The following is a 15,540-nucleotide window of genomic DNA, read 5'->3' as shown; positions in this document are numbered from 1 at the left end:
GACATATCTCAAAGTGCTAGAATTTGTTTTTTAAAGAAGTATGGTTTTTTGATGAAATGAATATAAATTATGTGGCTTAGTGTCATGAACAGTTTTGAAGAGCAGAACCATTATACTTTTTTTTTCCAGTCTCAATTACAGTACATAAATAGTTGTGTGTACATGTTTCCAGGAGCAAAAAGTATGGTCAGCATTAAAAAACGAAACAGCTAAATTCCTCTGTTCCATACTGTCTAGCTGTTTTGCTTTCTTCTTATTTCCAGTTGTGCATTTCGTTGCCTTGACATCCCCAAGCAGTGGATTCACACTTAAATTAAGGCCTTGTATTTTGATCACACTTCTGAACTGGAGGCCCTTCAAGTCTGCTCAGACAGTTGTGTCTCCTTTTTTCTGAAAATGCCTGGACATCTTCTCTGCAGATACTGCCTATCGGTGGTTTTGGTTAGGCTGCCTTCTCCTGTCAATAAGCTCTGGAGCAGGAAAGCAAGTAGGAGGTTTTGTAGGTTATGTAAGTTACCCTCTTCAGTAGTTACAATTTTCTTTTCCTGTCAAAAAGATTTATGAAACCATGCTAATTGCAAATAATTTTGAGGTTTTGTAGAGATATTCTGTTCCATTATTTAATATTGATTCAAATGTGGCTGCTGATTTATTAATACATTAAAAATGAACCTGGTTAAAAGTACTTGTGCTACTTGGATGTAGTCTTCTCTTAAATTTCTAAGCAGTGGCCATCTATTTCATAGGAAACTTGATCCTAATTCTGCTTTGGCTTTTTGCACTCTGTAGCACAAGAAATGGGGATGTCATAGCATTTTTGGATATAACTTTTTCTTTTTAAATACTGAGTTCTTAATGTTTTACATAGGAAAATTCAGTAGGATGGGCTGTCTGATCTGATAGACTTTAGTTTTGTGCTGTCTCTGTCTTTGCATCTTCAGTTTGCTACATACTTTATGTGCAAAAAAATTTAAGTATTTTTGAGGACACTGTTAGAAAAAATTGCAGGGGTGTCTTCTGCTTAAATAACCAGTTATTATCAATATTGATGTCTTTAAACTGTCCTCAATAGTGCTTCAGTTTATATTAATTCAGTTTTAATGGTTCCATGTAATTTTTTAGTCTGAAATCTTCTTTGTAGCTATAACAGCTACTGCAGATTCCTTGTTTTTATTTCTAGCAGTTCACTATATTGTGTATATATTCACAGAATTTTTCTTAAGTGCCTTGGGAAAGTTTCCTGTCCCTCTTTGAACATTTGTTTCCACCTAACAGTCTGGTTTTGCTGTGTTTATTCTGTGGCCTGTGGCTAAGGCATGTTATGTTAGTTGAGTGCTGGAAGGAGCTGTGCTGATGTTTGCCATGTGCTCGTTTACTCGTGCATGATTTTTTTTTTTTGTCTGCTTATTTTTATGCACATTCAGTCTTGCCATCTCATTGTGTTATTTTTCCAAACCTGGATCTGTCTGCTTATTGGAAGTTTTGCATTGGAGTCATGCTAACATAGAACATTTATCTTGGTTGATCTTGTGGCAAGCAAACTCTGCAGTTGGCTTTGTTTTTCTAAATGATGGCCTTTCATTTATTTATTTTTAAAGGAAGTCTTTTTAATCTGCATACCATCTATGTCTAATTAAAGCTTCCCCACGGTAACATTCAAGTGGTTCTTGCTTCAATGATGCTGAATGGTTTCATATAAACCATGAAGCCATCCTTTATCTGATGAAAAGATTGTAAAACAAATACAGAAGATTTTTACTTACGTCTTTTTAGCATGGATTGATTTGCTGTTGCAGCTTTAACTGTGCCACCCTACTGGTTCTGGCTAGGGATGAGTTCCTGAGGTGTTTGGACATTGTTCTGTTTTGAACATGGTTGCTCCATCTAAGGAGGCAGAAATGTGGCCTGCAGTGTCACTGCTGCCATGTGCTGGAAGCAGCACTGTGGAAAGAGGGCTGATGGAAGTTCAGACTCTTCTGCCACTGCATTTTACAAATCTTCCATGAATTACTATTATGAGGTGCTTTTTAGTAGCAGCAGGCTAGTTATCTGTATCTGTTAGTACATGTCTACTAAGTGTATTCTATTAGCTATTTAGAACATGAGCCATGCTGAAGCAAGTGTCATCTTCTCTTGTTCAACCAGAATATTATTAAAATACTGTCAGTATTTAAACTGTTGTATCTTTTTCTTTTTAGTGTGATTAAGGGGCTAAGCCAGAAAGGCCTGATTTTAGCTGACAAAGTGTCAGTGAGCACACTTAGAGACAGTTCCTTAACTTGTGTAAACTACACTCTTACCACTATTTTTCATGAAAACATTATGCCTTATTTGAGAGTTCATTGTGTGTGTGTGGTTCTTCTGCCTCTCCAGCTTCATTGTAGCATCAGAAATACAACAAATAAACTGATGCTTTGAGTGTAACTAATTACTGCAGAATGTTAATTATGACTCCTCTTCATTTGTTTCTGCAGAATGACAGGAAGGGAGTTTTTCTCTCGGTTTCCAAGTCTTTATCCTTTCCTTCTCAAGCAGTTAGAGCTTGTAACCAGCACTTTGAACAGGTAAGATGATGTCTAAAAAAACTTTGAGATAGAAAGTGAAGTGAAAAGGTTGTGTCACATAGACACCCTAGTGCCATTGTATACATCAGTGCTTCTTGAAATGATACAGTTCTAATGTTTTTGCTAAGGCTTTTTTCTTTTAACTGTGGCACATTGCATTAAGTCTCTGAAGATTGAACTACTGTTGACTAATTAAGAGTTGCTGTATTCTTAGGATCAGATGTTAAGGAACTTATGTTTTTCAGGGAAACAGAACCCGGGTGTTTGAGTGTCTCACATTTAACAATGAGGCTTCCCAGCATGTTTAAGTGATACGGGGTCATAGGCCTCAAGTAACACCACATGAACACTTTCCAGCCTGTGGCACAATGACTCTGGGGAAGGTCCTTGATCTTGTTTTAAAGACTCCACAAATGGTGGCTGAGAGCTACAATTTGATCAATGCAGATGATACCATTTGGGATGACGCTGTTACCTCCAGGTTCACGAACTTTTAAAGTAAACCAGTGCTGGCTTTGTTTTTTCTTAAAATGCTATGATATAAACTGTGGAAGTTGAGCAGCTGATTTATGGGTGAGGTTCAGCTGACTGTTTAATGGGCGTAGGAAGCAGGAGTTTCACCAGTCATTCCATGTTTTGCAGTCTCTGCTCTAGGAAAAGGGGTTATGTATGTTCTGCACAGCAGTCCACTCTACCTGATGTTACAAAAGGTGACAGTGTCATCACTGGCAAATTTTGGCAAGTTTTTCAGTTGAACAAGATTGAAAACCGCTGTCTGAAATATTGGTCTTGAATCCATTTTCAATGTGGATTAAGATTTGTATCTTATTATTAGTAGTTAAATAAATCAAAAAGTATTGATGTTAACTTGGTTTTCTGATTGTTTTTACTATATGAATAGTAGACCCTTGGTGTCAATGGCAAGAACTATTCTTTAGTAAAACATGTTATTTATTAAACACACATTTCCTTTCAAACTGATAGAAGTACCTTTTTTAAACCACCTTTTTGTAACTCAGATCTCTGATTCCTGGTTCATAGAGAAACCTTATCTGCGGGTTTTTAATATTTAAAAATGAAGGCAGCTCACCACTTGGGAATAAAGGAGGCTTGGAATAATGTGGGAAGGTGAGGGCAATACAGCCATGAGCGTCTTCATTAGAAGGGTCCCCTGCAGAAGAACTGAATGCCATATTTAGTCCCAGCAGGGTTTGCACTCCCATTCAATGATCAGCCTAGGATAACTCCTTGAACCAGAGATGCAGAATGCTATTTTGTGGGAAAGAGGCTTAAGTCTAGCATGAAGGAGGATGCTTCTTTTTTTTCACCAGATGCTTCTTACACCTTTTTATTTAGTGAAACTGAAGAGTTGAAAATCCATCCAAGCCTGTTTCTTTTGCTCTTAATCCTGGGAAGGCTGTATCCATCTCCAATGGATGGCTCTCACTCAGCGCTCAGCACAGCACCATTTGTCCCCTTTGTTATAAGGTAAGGTGATTTTGTAGTGGTTTCTAATGTGATGGGAGTTCTTTCTTGAATCTTCAGAATTTTTTAAATAAAATGCCTTGTTAAGCTTTTCTTCGGTTTTAGTCCTTAAAGGAATCATTAGTTGTACTTTCCTATATTATTATTGTCTTGGAGAATTAGAAAGAACTTAGGTAAATTATTGTATGACTTGTTTGAAAATCTTCATCTGCAAATGCTGTATGGCATCACTGCTGCCACTGAGAGGGTGGATTAAAACTGATGAGCTTGACAGATTTTAGCAATACAAGATTTTCTATAAAAGTTTCTGATGGGTTTTTTCAGTCCTGCAGAATGATTGCTTGCAATATTTAAATGTATTGTCTAATGTATAGATTTGCAGATGTATGTATGTATCTCTTTCCATATCCATCCATGAATATACATAGGTAGATAAAGATATGGATCTGTCCATCTAATGTGTTTCTAAGATGACTTTTCAAATATTTATACAATGTAAGTTTCATTTATATGGTGGTTACAAGAAGATATTCAGCAGACATTTTGCTACTCTGTATGCCTCCTGTTTGGGATTAGCAGCCTCACAAAGGGGTGAGAGCTGTAGGGTAGGGAGAAATGAGCATCACCAGTATTTGAGAGGAAGTCCTGCTATCTGTGTGAAAGCTTCAATGCAGTAGGGTGAGAAACTTCCATGCTTAATCTTGCTGGTCTGGTAGTGAAACAAGACAAGGTTGTTATCCTAAGATCTTTCAATTTCTTTTAAACTACTGTTTGTTAGAAAATAGCATCTCTGTCTGCCTCGTTTTCACAGCAGATGTGATGTATCTCTTGCCTTTTATGATTTTTTTATCAATTTTCAAGAACAAATACTAATTACAATTGTTTCTGAAAGGGAAAAAACCTGTAGTAGCAGTTTTTAAATACACTGTATTTAACAATAAAATATGTTTGGCTTTCTGCTGTATCTGAATCCTAATAAATGCTTTTTGGGGAAATGTTTAAAACTATTTGTTACAGTTGGCTCTGTTTTGATGCCTTTATTAATGCACTGGAAAATGCTTGTTTTGGTTTTTTTTTAATGCAGTGTTTCAGCATAATTTTGGTTATTGCCAATAGATTAAGTTTTGATAAGCTTTTGGTTACAGCCTTTTAGTTTTGTCATTTTTTCTGTTATGACCACTACTTTTTGCAAGGTACATACACCAGCAGAATAACTGTTCACAGTGACCTAGCTTATTGTCTTGAGGTTATTTAAATTCATTCAGAAGATGTGGAGGGAGAACCCTAATAAAATCTTTAAGCTAAGAACCTGGAATATTTAAGAGACCTGTACTGTTGGATGTACTTTCCTTTAAATGTATTCCTAAAGAGGAATGATGTGGCAGATAGACACAGTTTTCTGCATTTCCTTTCCATTGATTTTGGTAGTAAATGCTGGGGATTTAGCTGTAAAAGTAGCATAAAATTACTATGTATTTGTGACAAAAAGTTGTAGGTGGATGTACAGATGTGCATTTTCTGTCTCGTTACTTAGCAAAGTATTGAAATTTTTATGGTTGCCCAGGGACAATACCAAGGATTCTGCAGAGGTAAATATATTTATGATACAGCTCAGTTGCTAGCTGTATTTCTGTCTGCAATTCTTACACCCTTGTTCTTTCAATGCTATGGGTGTTTTCTGTTCGTTCTGACTGCATTTATTGGAATATGCAGGGATGATTTATCTTGGTAAAACAAATACATTGCTATTTTCCCTTCTATTTCCCTTTCTATTTTTCATTATGCAGTAGCAAATGAACAAAAATAAAATTGTTTCCTATTCATTTGGTTGTTCTTCAGAAGGTGGTAATGAAGTAACCTATTAGAGAGGATCAGAGGGTCTGGTGCCAAAGGCCCTGTGTACCAAGTCATTAAATTGTGTATATAAACTCTTTCTTTGAATTGCTTAGTGCAATGTTGTGTTCTGTAGCCTCTGCATATAGATATAATTACATGGTAGTCCAGTGCAATGATAACACGTTATTGCTATACCATACCATGCCTTACCATGAGATTTTTTATTTAGGATGGTGTGCCAATGTCAGGGAGGGATGCAGTGATGTGGTGAGGAGAGAGAAAAGGTGAATGTGACCCATACATGGTCTTAATACCCCTTCCAGGGCTGAGCTTGCAGGGAAATGACATTCACTTGTTGTGCTGAGAAGATGAACAGAATATTGTGTTTGCAAGCAAGTGAGCAGTTCTGTGAACAAAACTGGGTTGAGCAGAAAGAATTTAAGTTGGGCTTTTGAAGAGTTTCTCTTAAGCTTGAGTGGAATTTTCCATCTAGTGGGAGTAGAGCTGTGGTTGCTCTGACCGTGCCGAGTTGAATTGCACAATATGAGCAGGATTAAATGCTGCAAGGACAAATCTCAATCTCTGTGCACATAGTTGTTACTCCCTGTTGAACTAGGGCATTTGATTACCTATCTGCAGTTCTATTAAGCTATTTTTCCCCCTGCAGATGTTTTATTTGGAAGGGAACACTTTGATTCACAACTTATTACCTCACTTTTTATTTTTTTCAAAGAGCTAGATAGTTCTGTTTTAATGGTTACTTTCTAAGATGAAAGAATGTACAGCATGTTTTTGATTAACAAGGGAGGTAATTGGGAGGTAATGTTTTAAGTATGAAACAAAAACATAACCTCCCTTTTGCCTCCCTCTCCCTTTTTCAAAGACCTGTAATCTCTTCAGAATGATCTAGAATTGAGTTACCTTATGTCCTCTCGTACCATGGCACTGACAGAGTGTTTGTTTATTGTTAAATGTTCTGGGCTGAATGCTCTGAAGGAGTAAAATGGGTATTGCTGTATTAACTTGAATACTTCTTCACTGCTTGAAGTCTAGCTCTGTTTAAGAGTGTGGCTTCTTAATAATTTAGAAAGTTTTCTAAAAATTAGCTTTAAAATGTCAAACAGTATAAGGTTTTAAAACCTTGTTGGATGTATGTGCCTTGGCTTCCCTTTGACAAAACTTAATTCTTCATGAAATTTCCTATTTAAAACTTCAGCAAACAGGCAGATTTCAAAGCAGTGCTGCTTCTAGGTGTATTATGTTGCAAGAAATGTGAACATCTTCCCATGAAATTAACAGAGTTATGAAATAGACTGTTTTCTTGGGCAGCATTTTGTAATCTATAATGCGTCTTCATGCAAAATGGAGGAGCTAAATTCCCAAGGGCCCTGATGCTGTTTCCAGTCAGGGACCTGGGTGGGTGGCAGAGGGAAGCACTTCACAGCTGCCCTCTTTCTACCCTTCTCCATCCACCATTCTGGACTGATGGGGTTCTGGTTTTGCTCTTGAGAGCTTGTTGTTGCTGTACAAGGATAATCACTGTGACTGTTAGCTAATGACAGACACGAAGATGCAAGGAAAACAAAACCGTGTGTGGTGAGGAAAAATTTTCTGTAGGATGGAGCATTGTCATTTTTTAATTTAAAAAATTTTAAAAACCCTGTAGCTATTCCTAACAGACTGTTTAGGGAAGGAGAGTGAAAATTCTTATCTATGAGTTTTGGAAATAGATTGATCCGGGTTTATTTTAGCTTCCTAGCAAGCAGAGCAGCTGATCATGCATTCTGAGGCTCTCTGTGAGTTTCAGTTGTGTCTTACTATTTCATAAATGTGAGAGAGCTCACTTCTTAAGGTAAAGGACTCAGATGCAGTAGTATTAATATTACAGAAGAAATTTTTACTAATTCGAAATGTTACTTGCAACCTACTTGCATGTAGGTTGCTCATTTGAGAAAGTTACTCCTTGTTGACTTGTGCTTGTAAGTTTGGTTGCTCTGTATTGTGTTTGATTGTGTTAAATTATACCCAGTCTGTCAGGCTACGGTTCCACTGTAGCCCTGTGACAAAGTCTGTATGGGTTTCATAGGTAAAGAAGCACAAGAAACAGGCAATTGAAGTTCTAGTAACAAGATATCCTCAATTTGTTCGAGAAAAGCTTGGTGGAAGTAATTCATGTATATATATTTTATAAGCTGAAATTGCTGTTTATTTAAGTTTAAATACAGATTCGCTGGTGTTTGTTTTGTTTCACACATGTACACTTACGTGATGTGTGTGGGTTTATTATATCATCCTGTATCTGACTTGAAAGCAGCCATCTGATTTTCTGTAGGCTGAGCACTGGTATCTTTTGGTAAGTGGCCAAACAAGGTAGATGACTGTGGTAACTAAGTGTACTTCCTTTGGCTTTCTCCTCTTTTCCCTGTATTTTAGTGTGGCATGGCAGCACTAGAAGAATTAATATCAAAACTTCCCTGGCTTCAACTGTCATTTCTGTAAGACCCCTTACCAGGGGTCTGATAAGGAAAGAGCTTTTGTGGGAATGTCTTTTTGTATTAGATTAAAATATACAATAAGCTGTTTGTTGCAGCCTTGTTGTATTAAAATAGCCCCTTTTGATTACAGTTGCTTATGACAGTATCTCCCTGGCTTCCATTTTCAATTGCACATCTCACTCTTTGGCCTCTGGTTTTTTAATTTGTTTTGGGTTTTTTTTAGTTCCTAACGTTTGTTTAGTATAACTTCTCAGCATTGTAACTGTCTGCAAAAACTGCATTATATGGAATCCTTGTGAGACTGACAGCAGGCTCTGACTTACTGGAATGCCCTGTCCTTCTTGAGGAAGCTCATGGGGCTGGCCAGTCATTTCAAGATGAAGACAGATATCCTTTTTATTATGGGCAAGGCTGGTATAGATATTTGAAAAAAAAGAAGCAATGTATACCCCTAAAGCATACATTTTCTTTTATATTTTTATTATATTAAATCTCTTGCTTGACATCTAAAGGAAATTTTGCATAGCTGGGGGAGGAGGAGGGAAGGACAGGAATTCATTTCCCCACTGAGTTTATCACTAATGAATTGGGACTGTCTTGGAAGTCTCCCATTTCTACTTAGTCTGTTGTCTGTGCAATCCTGATTGCATAGTGATTAATACTGCTCTGTAAAAATATTTGAGTCACTGTAAATATTTATTAATAAGAAGAGTTTCAATCTTCTATGTCCTTTTAGCAATTTTAAATAACAAATTGTAAACAGGCTGTAATTTTTCCCAATTTGATTAAGTTCAAATTGTAATGCTAGAGACGAATGTAAAGGGCTTGATTGGCAGTGGGCTACTCAAGACCTTCTGATCTACTAAAACTCTGTATTCATCTTGTACATTCTTTACTGTATTCCTGTCTTTCCTTTGAAACTGTAGACAGATGTGTCATATCCAAGTGGTGCTGATGGGAAAGAACAGCCCTTAGGTATTTGTTATTAATTTCTTACTCCAGTTTTCACTGTGCTCATCAGTCATTGGCAGATTGTCTGAAGCAGTTCAGGAAATAGGCACAAACTGCAGGGAGCTGTCAGATTCATGGGAAATAAAGGGTGACACCTAGCAGAGAGGCGTTCATGAGTACTGAGAGTAACTTTTTCCAGTGTTGCAGGCTCCTGAAGAGGACCAGTGGCTGGGATCCTGAGTTAAAATTTGATGTAGGTTGAGTTTGATGTATACTTACTTGAAACATGATCCAGTAAAAAATATGAACTGTCAACATATGATTAGTGAAGTAATTTTATTATTCATTTCTATACTTAAAATTAACGAGCAGTTACTCTGCTGGTTAAGAAAAGTATCCAAAAAATAACATTTAGCTTATTCTGGAAAAGTATTTGCAGGAAGAAATATGAAAATGGAGAGAAAAAACAGATTGACTCTCCAGATGATGATATGGGAAACCAAATATAATGATATCTTAAAAAGCCAATATTCTTTTAAAAGAACAGTCTGAGTTTGAGTCAATACTGGGAAGGCTTTTTAGTAATGGGCTAGATACCTTTGGTGGGATGGCTGAAAGGAAAGTGTCTTTGAGAACCCAGATCCTATGGATGTTTTCATGGGGTCTGATGGTACGTTTTTTAAATTGGTCATGTTGCAGTTTTGCTTACAGTCATCTGAAGCTTTGAAAATCATCGCAGGGTGCTGAGACTTGATTTTTCCATTCAACTTGCCTTTCACAGAGTTCAAAATAATGACAGAGTTGCTAAGACAGAAAGTAGTCTTTGTTTTGGTTTTTTCCCAATTGTTTAGATAGTAAGTGGTGTGTTTTTCTTTCTGTTTTTCTGCAGTTTTGAAAAATCATGGTAGCTATTCACAAATTAACAAAGTAGAAATATGATTGTGAATGAAATTGTCTTTTACATGATCTTGCGTTAAGAACAGTTGCTTTTTCTCTAGAGTGCTGTGAACCAAAATGGAGGCTCTACCCTCATGTAACTTCAATGGTAGTTAAATAAACCTAGAGGCTTCCTACCTCGACAAATTCTTCGAGGTTTCTTGATGGGATTTCAAGAACAGATGCCGTTTAAGTTGTGTCAACGTGTTCTATAGGAAATCTCAATTTGACAAGAACATATTTCTGTTTCTCTGAAATTTATACACAGTATTAGTAATAGTTTTCATAGACTCAGATGTGAGAGATCCTAGATGTTTTGGCTTGCTGAACCACAACAATTCAAGTTTCTGATGTTGATTCAGCTTGGTATCAGTTGGCCAGTTGTTTACATTAACCTGGACCTTGGTGACAAGAAGAGAAAAATGTCTATAATTTTTCCTTAGAAAGCCCTTGGAAACATATGGAGAAACGGCTCCTGGCAGAGCTTGTGGACAGCTTTCACAAATAAAAGTCTGTGTACTTTGCCTACATACCTTCTGCAGTATTTATGGCTATTCTGCTTCATTAAATGCTTGTGTGGAAAATACTGCCCTTACAAAAACATAGGATTTTATCTTAATTGCCCAAGTTGGAAGAATAAAATACTTAGCACAATATATAAAGAGGCTAGAAGTTTGGGCAACCATTAACTTCACTTGAAAGGAAATAGATAAGAATTTAAAGGATTAGTACTGCATAAATAACGTGAAATTAAATTTGGCTTGTTTCTGTTCATGGTTTTTGTTCAGACACTTTCTGAGCTACATTTATGTGTTGATTGTAGATCTAAAATCTCCAGCAAACTGTTGGTAGTTTAGTAATATTTTCCTACTCTTCAGTAGGAAAATATTTCCTACTCTTCAATAATCAGAAGCTATATCAAGTCTCAGGTTTTTCTGTGTTTTTGTTTTAATCTTTTTTGTTCTTTAATCTAAGATTATCTTCAGGCGAATTACAGTACAGGTTTCCACAGAGAAATAAGTTTTTAAAATTAAATGCTTTGGATACTTTAATTGCTAAGAAACAAGAAAAAACAAAATGGAAAATGATTGTGTTTCCTTAAAAGAAAAATACATACAAGGAAATCAATAAATTAACAAAAGAAGCTGTAGGTACATGTGTAGGAAATTATCATTGGTATTGCAGGAAACCTTACTATCCCAGTAACAAATAGGTACTGTCCTGCTGATTCATCTGCAGTAAGAAGTCCAAGTTGCTTAATTGTGTGGAAGCATGAGTGTTGTTTTTAATTCTATTTTTAGGCCTCACTTAGCTTGGGAACCTGTCACACTGCATTTGAAGTTGCTAAAGGTATTCCTTTTGGAGATAATTTGAAGGGGAGAAAATGAACTAGTATATAATCATGAGGAATGCATACAATGCTCTTGAATCTTAATAACCAACTTGTAATAGGAGCTGAATCTGTTGCTAAATACTTTTCTCTCTGAGCTTTGACCACCATCCATGTTTTCCCCTGCTCTAATTTCTTGTTTTTTTAATTCTTATGACATAGCTTGGACTGTATAGCTACATCATGGATGAAAGGCAGAATCTCCTCATACTATCTACCCTGTTTATACAGAACCAGACAGATTTATCTCTACTTTTTTCTTAGAGTGCATTTGTTAGGACCTTGTGGCACAACTAGCTTGAGGATTTAAAAAGTACCATGTATGTGATTTTCAGTATTTATATTTTTCAATCGCTTTTATCTTTTAAAAGCCATGGTGGCTGTTAAAATGCTTTAACCTGCAGGCAGAGGTGGTTGGTTTGAATTCCGAAGCCTTTTCTGCCTCATGCTGCATCCTTCTCCCATACTCTTTGTGATGGTGGTAGAATACTTGGTTTGACTTCAAAGCTGCAGAACATTCAGTGTTTCATTAATTAGCAATGACTTTGTTAGTAAAGCACAGATTGTGTGACAACAGCCAGTAGAACCTGGAAATAGGTATTCGTCTCCTTGTTAGTCCTTCTCACAACTGTAGGAATTATTTAATATAATGAACATATTTTCAGCAACAGATGTAATTTTTCAAATTAATTCTACTCATTTGTTTCTGTGACCTTTATCTAAAAGGTAATCCTTATTTGCGTTGTTAATTTGGGTAATATGAAGTCTGTTGAGGGGTAGAAATAAGAAAGGGTGGAAAATAACATAGGAAACACCTGCAGGTTTGTTTTTTCTTTTTTTTTTCCAAAAGAAGCTTAAGATGATATTATTTACAGCCAGTGTTCTGTTGTTTGTAGCCAGAGTAATAAATTAGATACTTTGATGTGTGCAGAGGAGTATGGAATCTTTGTGCCTTATGAAAGCTGGTCATAAATCACATCAGTTGGGAGGGTGGTTCAGGATCTGAGTGTTGAAGCTGGAACGGAGCAGTGGAAATGCATTGAATTGAATCTACGGTTACACAGAGCGAAACCTTCTCAGATTTATTGGCTTTTTGTTCTTGATCACGGACTGTTTCAAGTAAACATGTTTACATCCAGTTCCTCATGCACCTAGATAAACAGTACTGGGTTCAAGGTGAAATGCTACAGTTGTTAATAGCCCTCAGGATTGAGTGGAAGTGTATCACATGAGGATTTTGCAAGTTTTGTTCTCATTGCTGCCTTGAAGTGTAATAAAATTAGACTGGCATAATGTATGTTTTTACATTTGACAATATTTTAGATAATTCCTAGATTTTAAAGTCTACTTATATCAGATGCATGTAAAGGTAGTGTCACATACTTGAACCACTTCCCCTTCACCACCCCCAAGCACCTTTCAAATCAAAGAAGATGGAGCAGTTTTAAATGCAGCTTTGCACACACATCCATGCTATCCAAATGGATGCAAGGCTTCATTGCTGATATTTCCTGCAGAGAGCATGAGTCTGCAGCAGATTTGTGTTGTGCTGTTGACAGGTGAAGTTGAGTTTGGACGGTGAAGTGCAACGATTGGAGGTCCTTTTCTGCCAGTACCCCCACAAGGCAACTGCTATCACATAAATGAGACTCATCTCAGGGATAGCAGTGTGCTAAACTGCCTCAGGAGGAGTAACCTGAATGATTTCGTAGCCTTAAAATGCTTCTTTCTTAAGCTGCTGGGTTTTGCTGCTGATAGAAACTGAGTTACTGTGATTGCTGGAATTGTGCAATAATATTTCTTGATGCAGTTTGTGAGATTGCTTCCTGTAATGGTTGCTAAATTCAAGATAAAATAATTTTTTAACAATACAGGTAGGAGACTCAGTGTTAAAGTGTATGGTTTAGACCTTGGTATAACAATGAGCCAAAAATTGCTAGATTTGGTTAGAATGTTCTTTTTCTGTTGCTCAGTTGTTTTGTTTGCATTCAGTCTTTCTATCCCTTTTTGAGAATTGATCCTGTTTAGTTTTATTTACAGGTGAGAGGTTAAATGTGAGTGGGATCCAGTAAAAATCAAAACTCTCTGTTCTAGGGTGCTGCTAGAGGGTGGAAAAACTAGTGTAGGTTTTGACATTGTTCTGGCAAACTTCTTGCGTGATTCAGGAAGGAAGCCAAGTGCCTTCAAAACATGAGAGATGCACACCCAAGTGCCTTCAGGGTATGCAGAAGTTCAGGGATAGGTCACTAGTGGTGACTTGGCATGACATCTGGCATATGCATGTGAAAAAAGGAGTATTTTGGGAATATTATCAGTGCTGTTTCTTGCTGGGGGGTGGGGATTGGAAACAATTGATTTTCTTTGAGTGTTAGATTTATAAACAAATAAATATTTTAAATAAATGGAAAGAAGCAGTAGGAATCTTAACCCCTCTCAGATTTGTTGATGTGAAATACCTTCCATGTATTCCCATACATATTCCTATAAAGCAGATGCTTTATTGTTCCTAAATTTTTGTGATGATTTTGTTCCTTAGTATGGGCTTCATAGGCCTGTTGTTCTCAGGGTTCTCACTAAGGTGTGAGTCCCTGCACCCTGTGTGGCACCCTGGAGTGTGAGAAGTGTGCATGAATGTGCAGCAAGTGTGCAGGACAGTGGCAGGCTGGTGGCTGGCTTGCCCTTTGGGCGGGTAGGAGCTGTGGGATTGCATTTCTCTCGGGCATGGAAGGTTGCAGAGCTGGGTCCATGGCGTCCTGGGGGAGTTCTCCATGACTGGGCACCTGTGTGGTTGCTCTGCAGGAGGACTTCAGGCAGCTGAGAAAATTTTGCCTGTAACATGAAACTGTTTTCTTCTTTCTAAATATAGAGCAGTCACTTCTATTTTCATTATAAATTTGATAAAATAATAGAGTGGAACAAAATTTGACATATAGGCATATAAAATACTGTATCTCCATATATGTAGGTGCATGTGTTATAAGTCTTTGATGTTTTTACAAGACAAAAAATTTAAAGACAGATTATTTAAAAATGTGTAGTAATTCATTGCATTGTGTTTGAGAAAAAAAACCCTCTTGAAGCATGTAGTGTTAGAAAGTAGCCTTGCGCAAGTTAGAGGAAACCCTGGAATTTCACCCATTTTCCATTCCTCCTGTGAAAACATGTCAGATTCCTTGGGATCTGTAGAAGGTCATAAACAAAATTAAGAAAACATGGTTCAGCAGAGCTGAATGAATGGTTGCAGACAATCACTTCTTAGGTTTCAGTTTACTGTGAAGTAGAATTAAAATGTTTTTGTTATTTAAAGAAAAATAAGTTCTTTTAGGAATAGCCAAGCTGAATTTTTTCTTGCACCTTGTCAGTACAGGATTGAAGCTTGTCCGTATGGCAGAACTGCTAATTGGGACTGTTCTCCTTCAGCATCCTATTGTGAAGGAGGGCCAGTCTGTGAAAAGGAAATGTAAAGATGGTCTTCGTAAAAATCATAATAGAACATACAACCTTATTTGCAAGGCTGAAAACTGCCTCAAAAACCTGTTATTCTGGGGGTAGTTTCTCTCTCTAGATCCTCTGAAGGAGATTTGTGTCTTTCAGGCATGCCATCGCGTAATGTTTCTATTTCAGTTAAGACTGTTTAGTTTCTTAGTCTTCAAAACCCTATTATTTTGATTGCTGGTTCAAGATGGAATCTGTTCTCTGTATGTCTTTTATTTGAACTAAAGTAAACTACTACTTTGACTATTGATTTAAATTTGATACAGATACTTGAATATTTAGAATATAATTTAATTTCATTTAATTTTTAAATATGTAGGTGTGACACTGCAGGGTTTTTTGGTTTTCTTTTTCAGCAGAGGTCAAAATCATTTTGGCAGGAGATAAG

General features: G+C 36.8%; 1 protein-coding gene across 1 annotated transcript in view; it reads left to right on the top strand.

The window, feature by feature from the left end:
- THADA (THADA armadillo repeat containing) overlaps positions 1–15,540 on the top strand; it is a 154,502-nt gene that overhangs the window by 47,627 nt on the left and 91,335 nt on the right. Inside the window, exons 27-28 of the mRNA XM_041413628.1 lie at positions 2,475–2,564; positions 3,921–4,052. Coding sequence (XP_041269562.1) covers positions 2,475–2,564; positions 3,921–4,052 — 222 coding nt within the window. The remainder of the gene's footprint in view (positions 1–2,474; positions 2,565–3,920; positions 4,053–15,540) is intronic.

Source organism: Onychostruthus taczanowskii, unplaced genomic scaffold (assembly GCF_017590055.1).
Source record: "Onychostruthus taczanowskii isolate IOZ18803 unplaced genomic scaffold, ASM1759005v1 scaffold42, whole genome shotgun sequence".
Classification (NCBI taxonomy): domain Eukaryota; kingdom Metazoa; phylum Chordata; class Aves; order Passeriformes; family Passeridae; genus Onychostruthus; species Onychostruthus taczanowskii.
The sequence above is the reverse complement of the archived record's forward strand: the minus strand, read 5'-3'. Positions and strand labels throughout refer to the sequence as shown.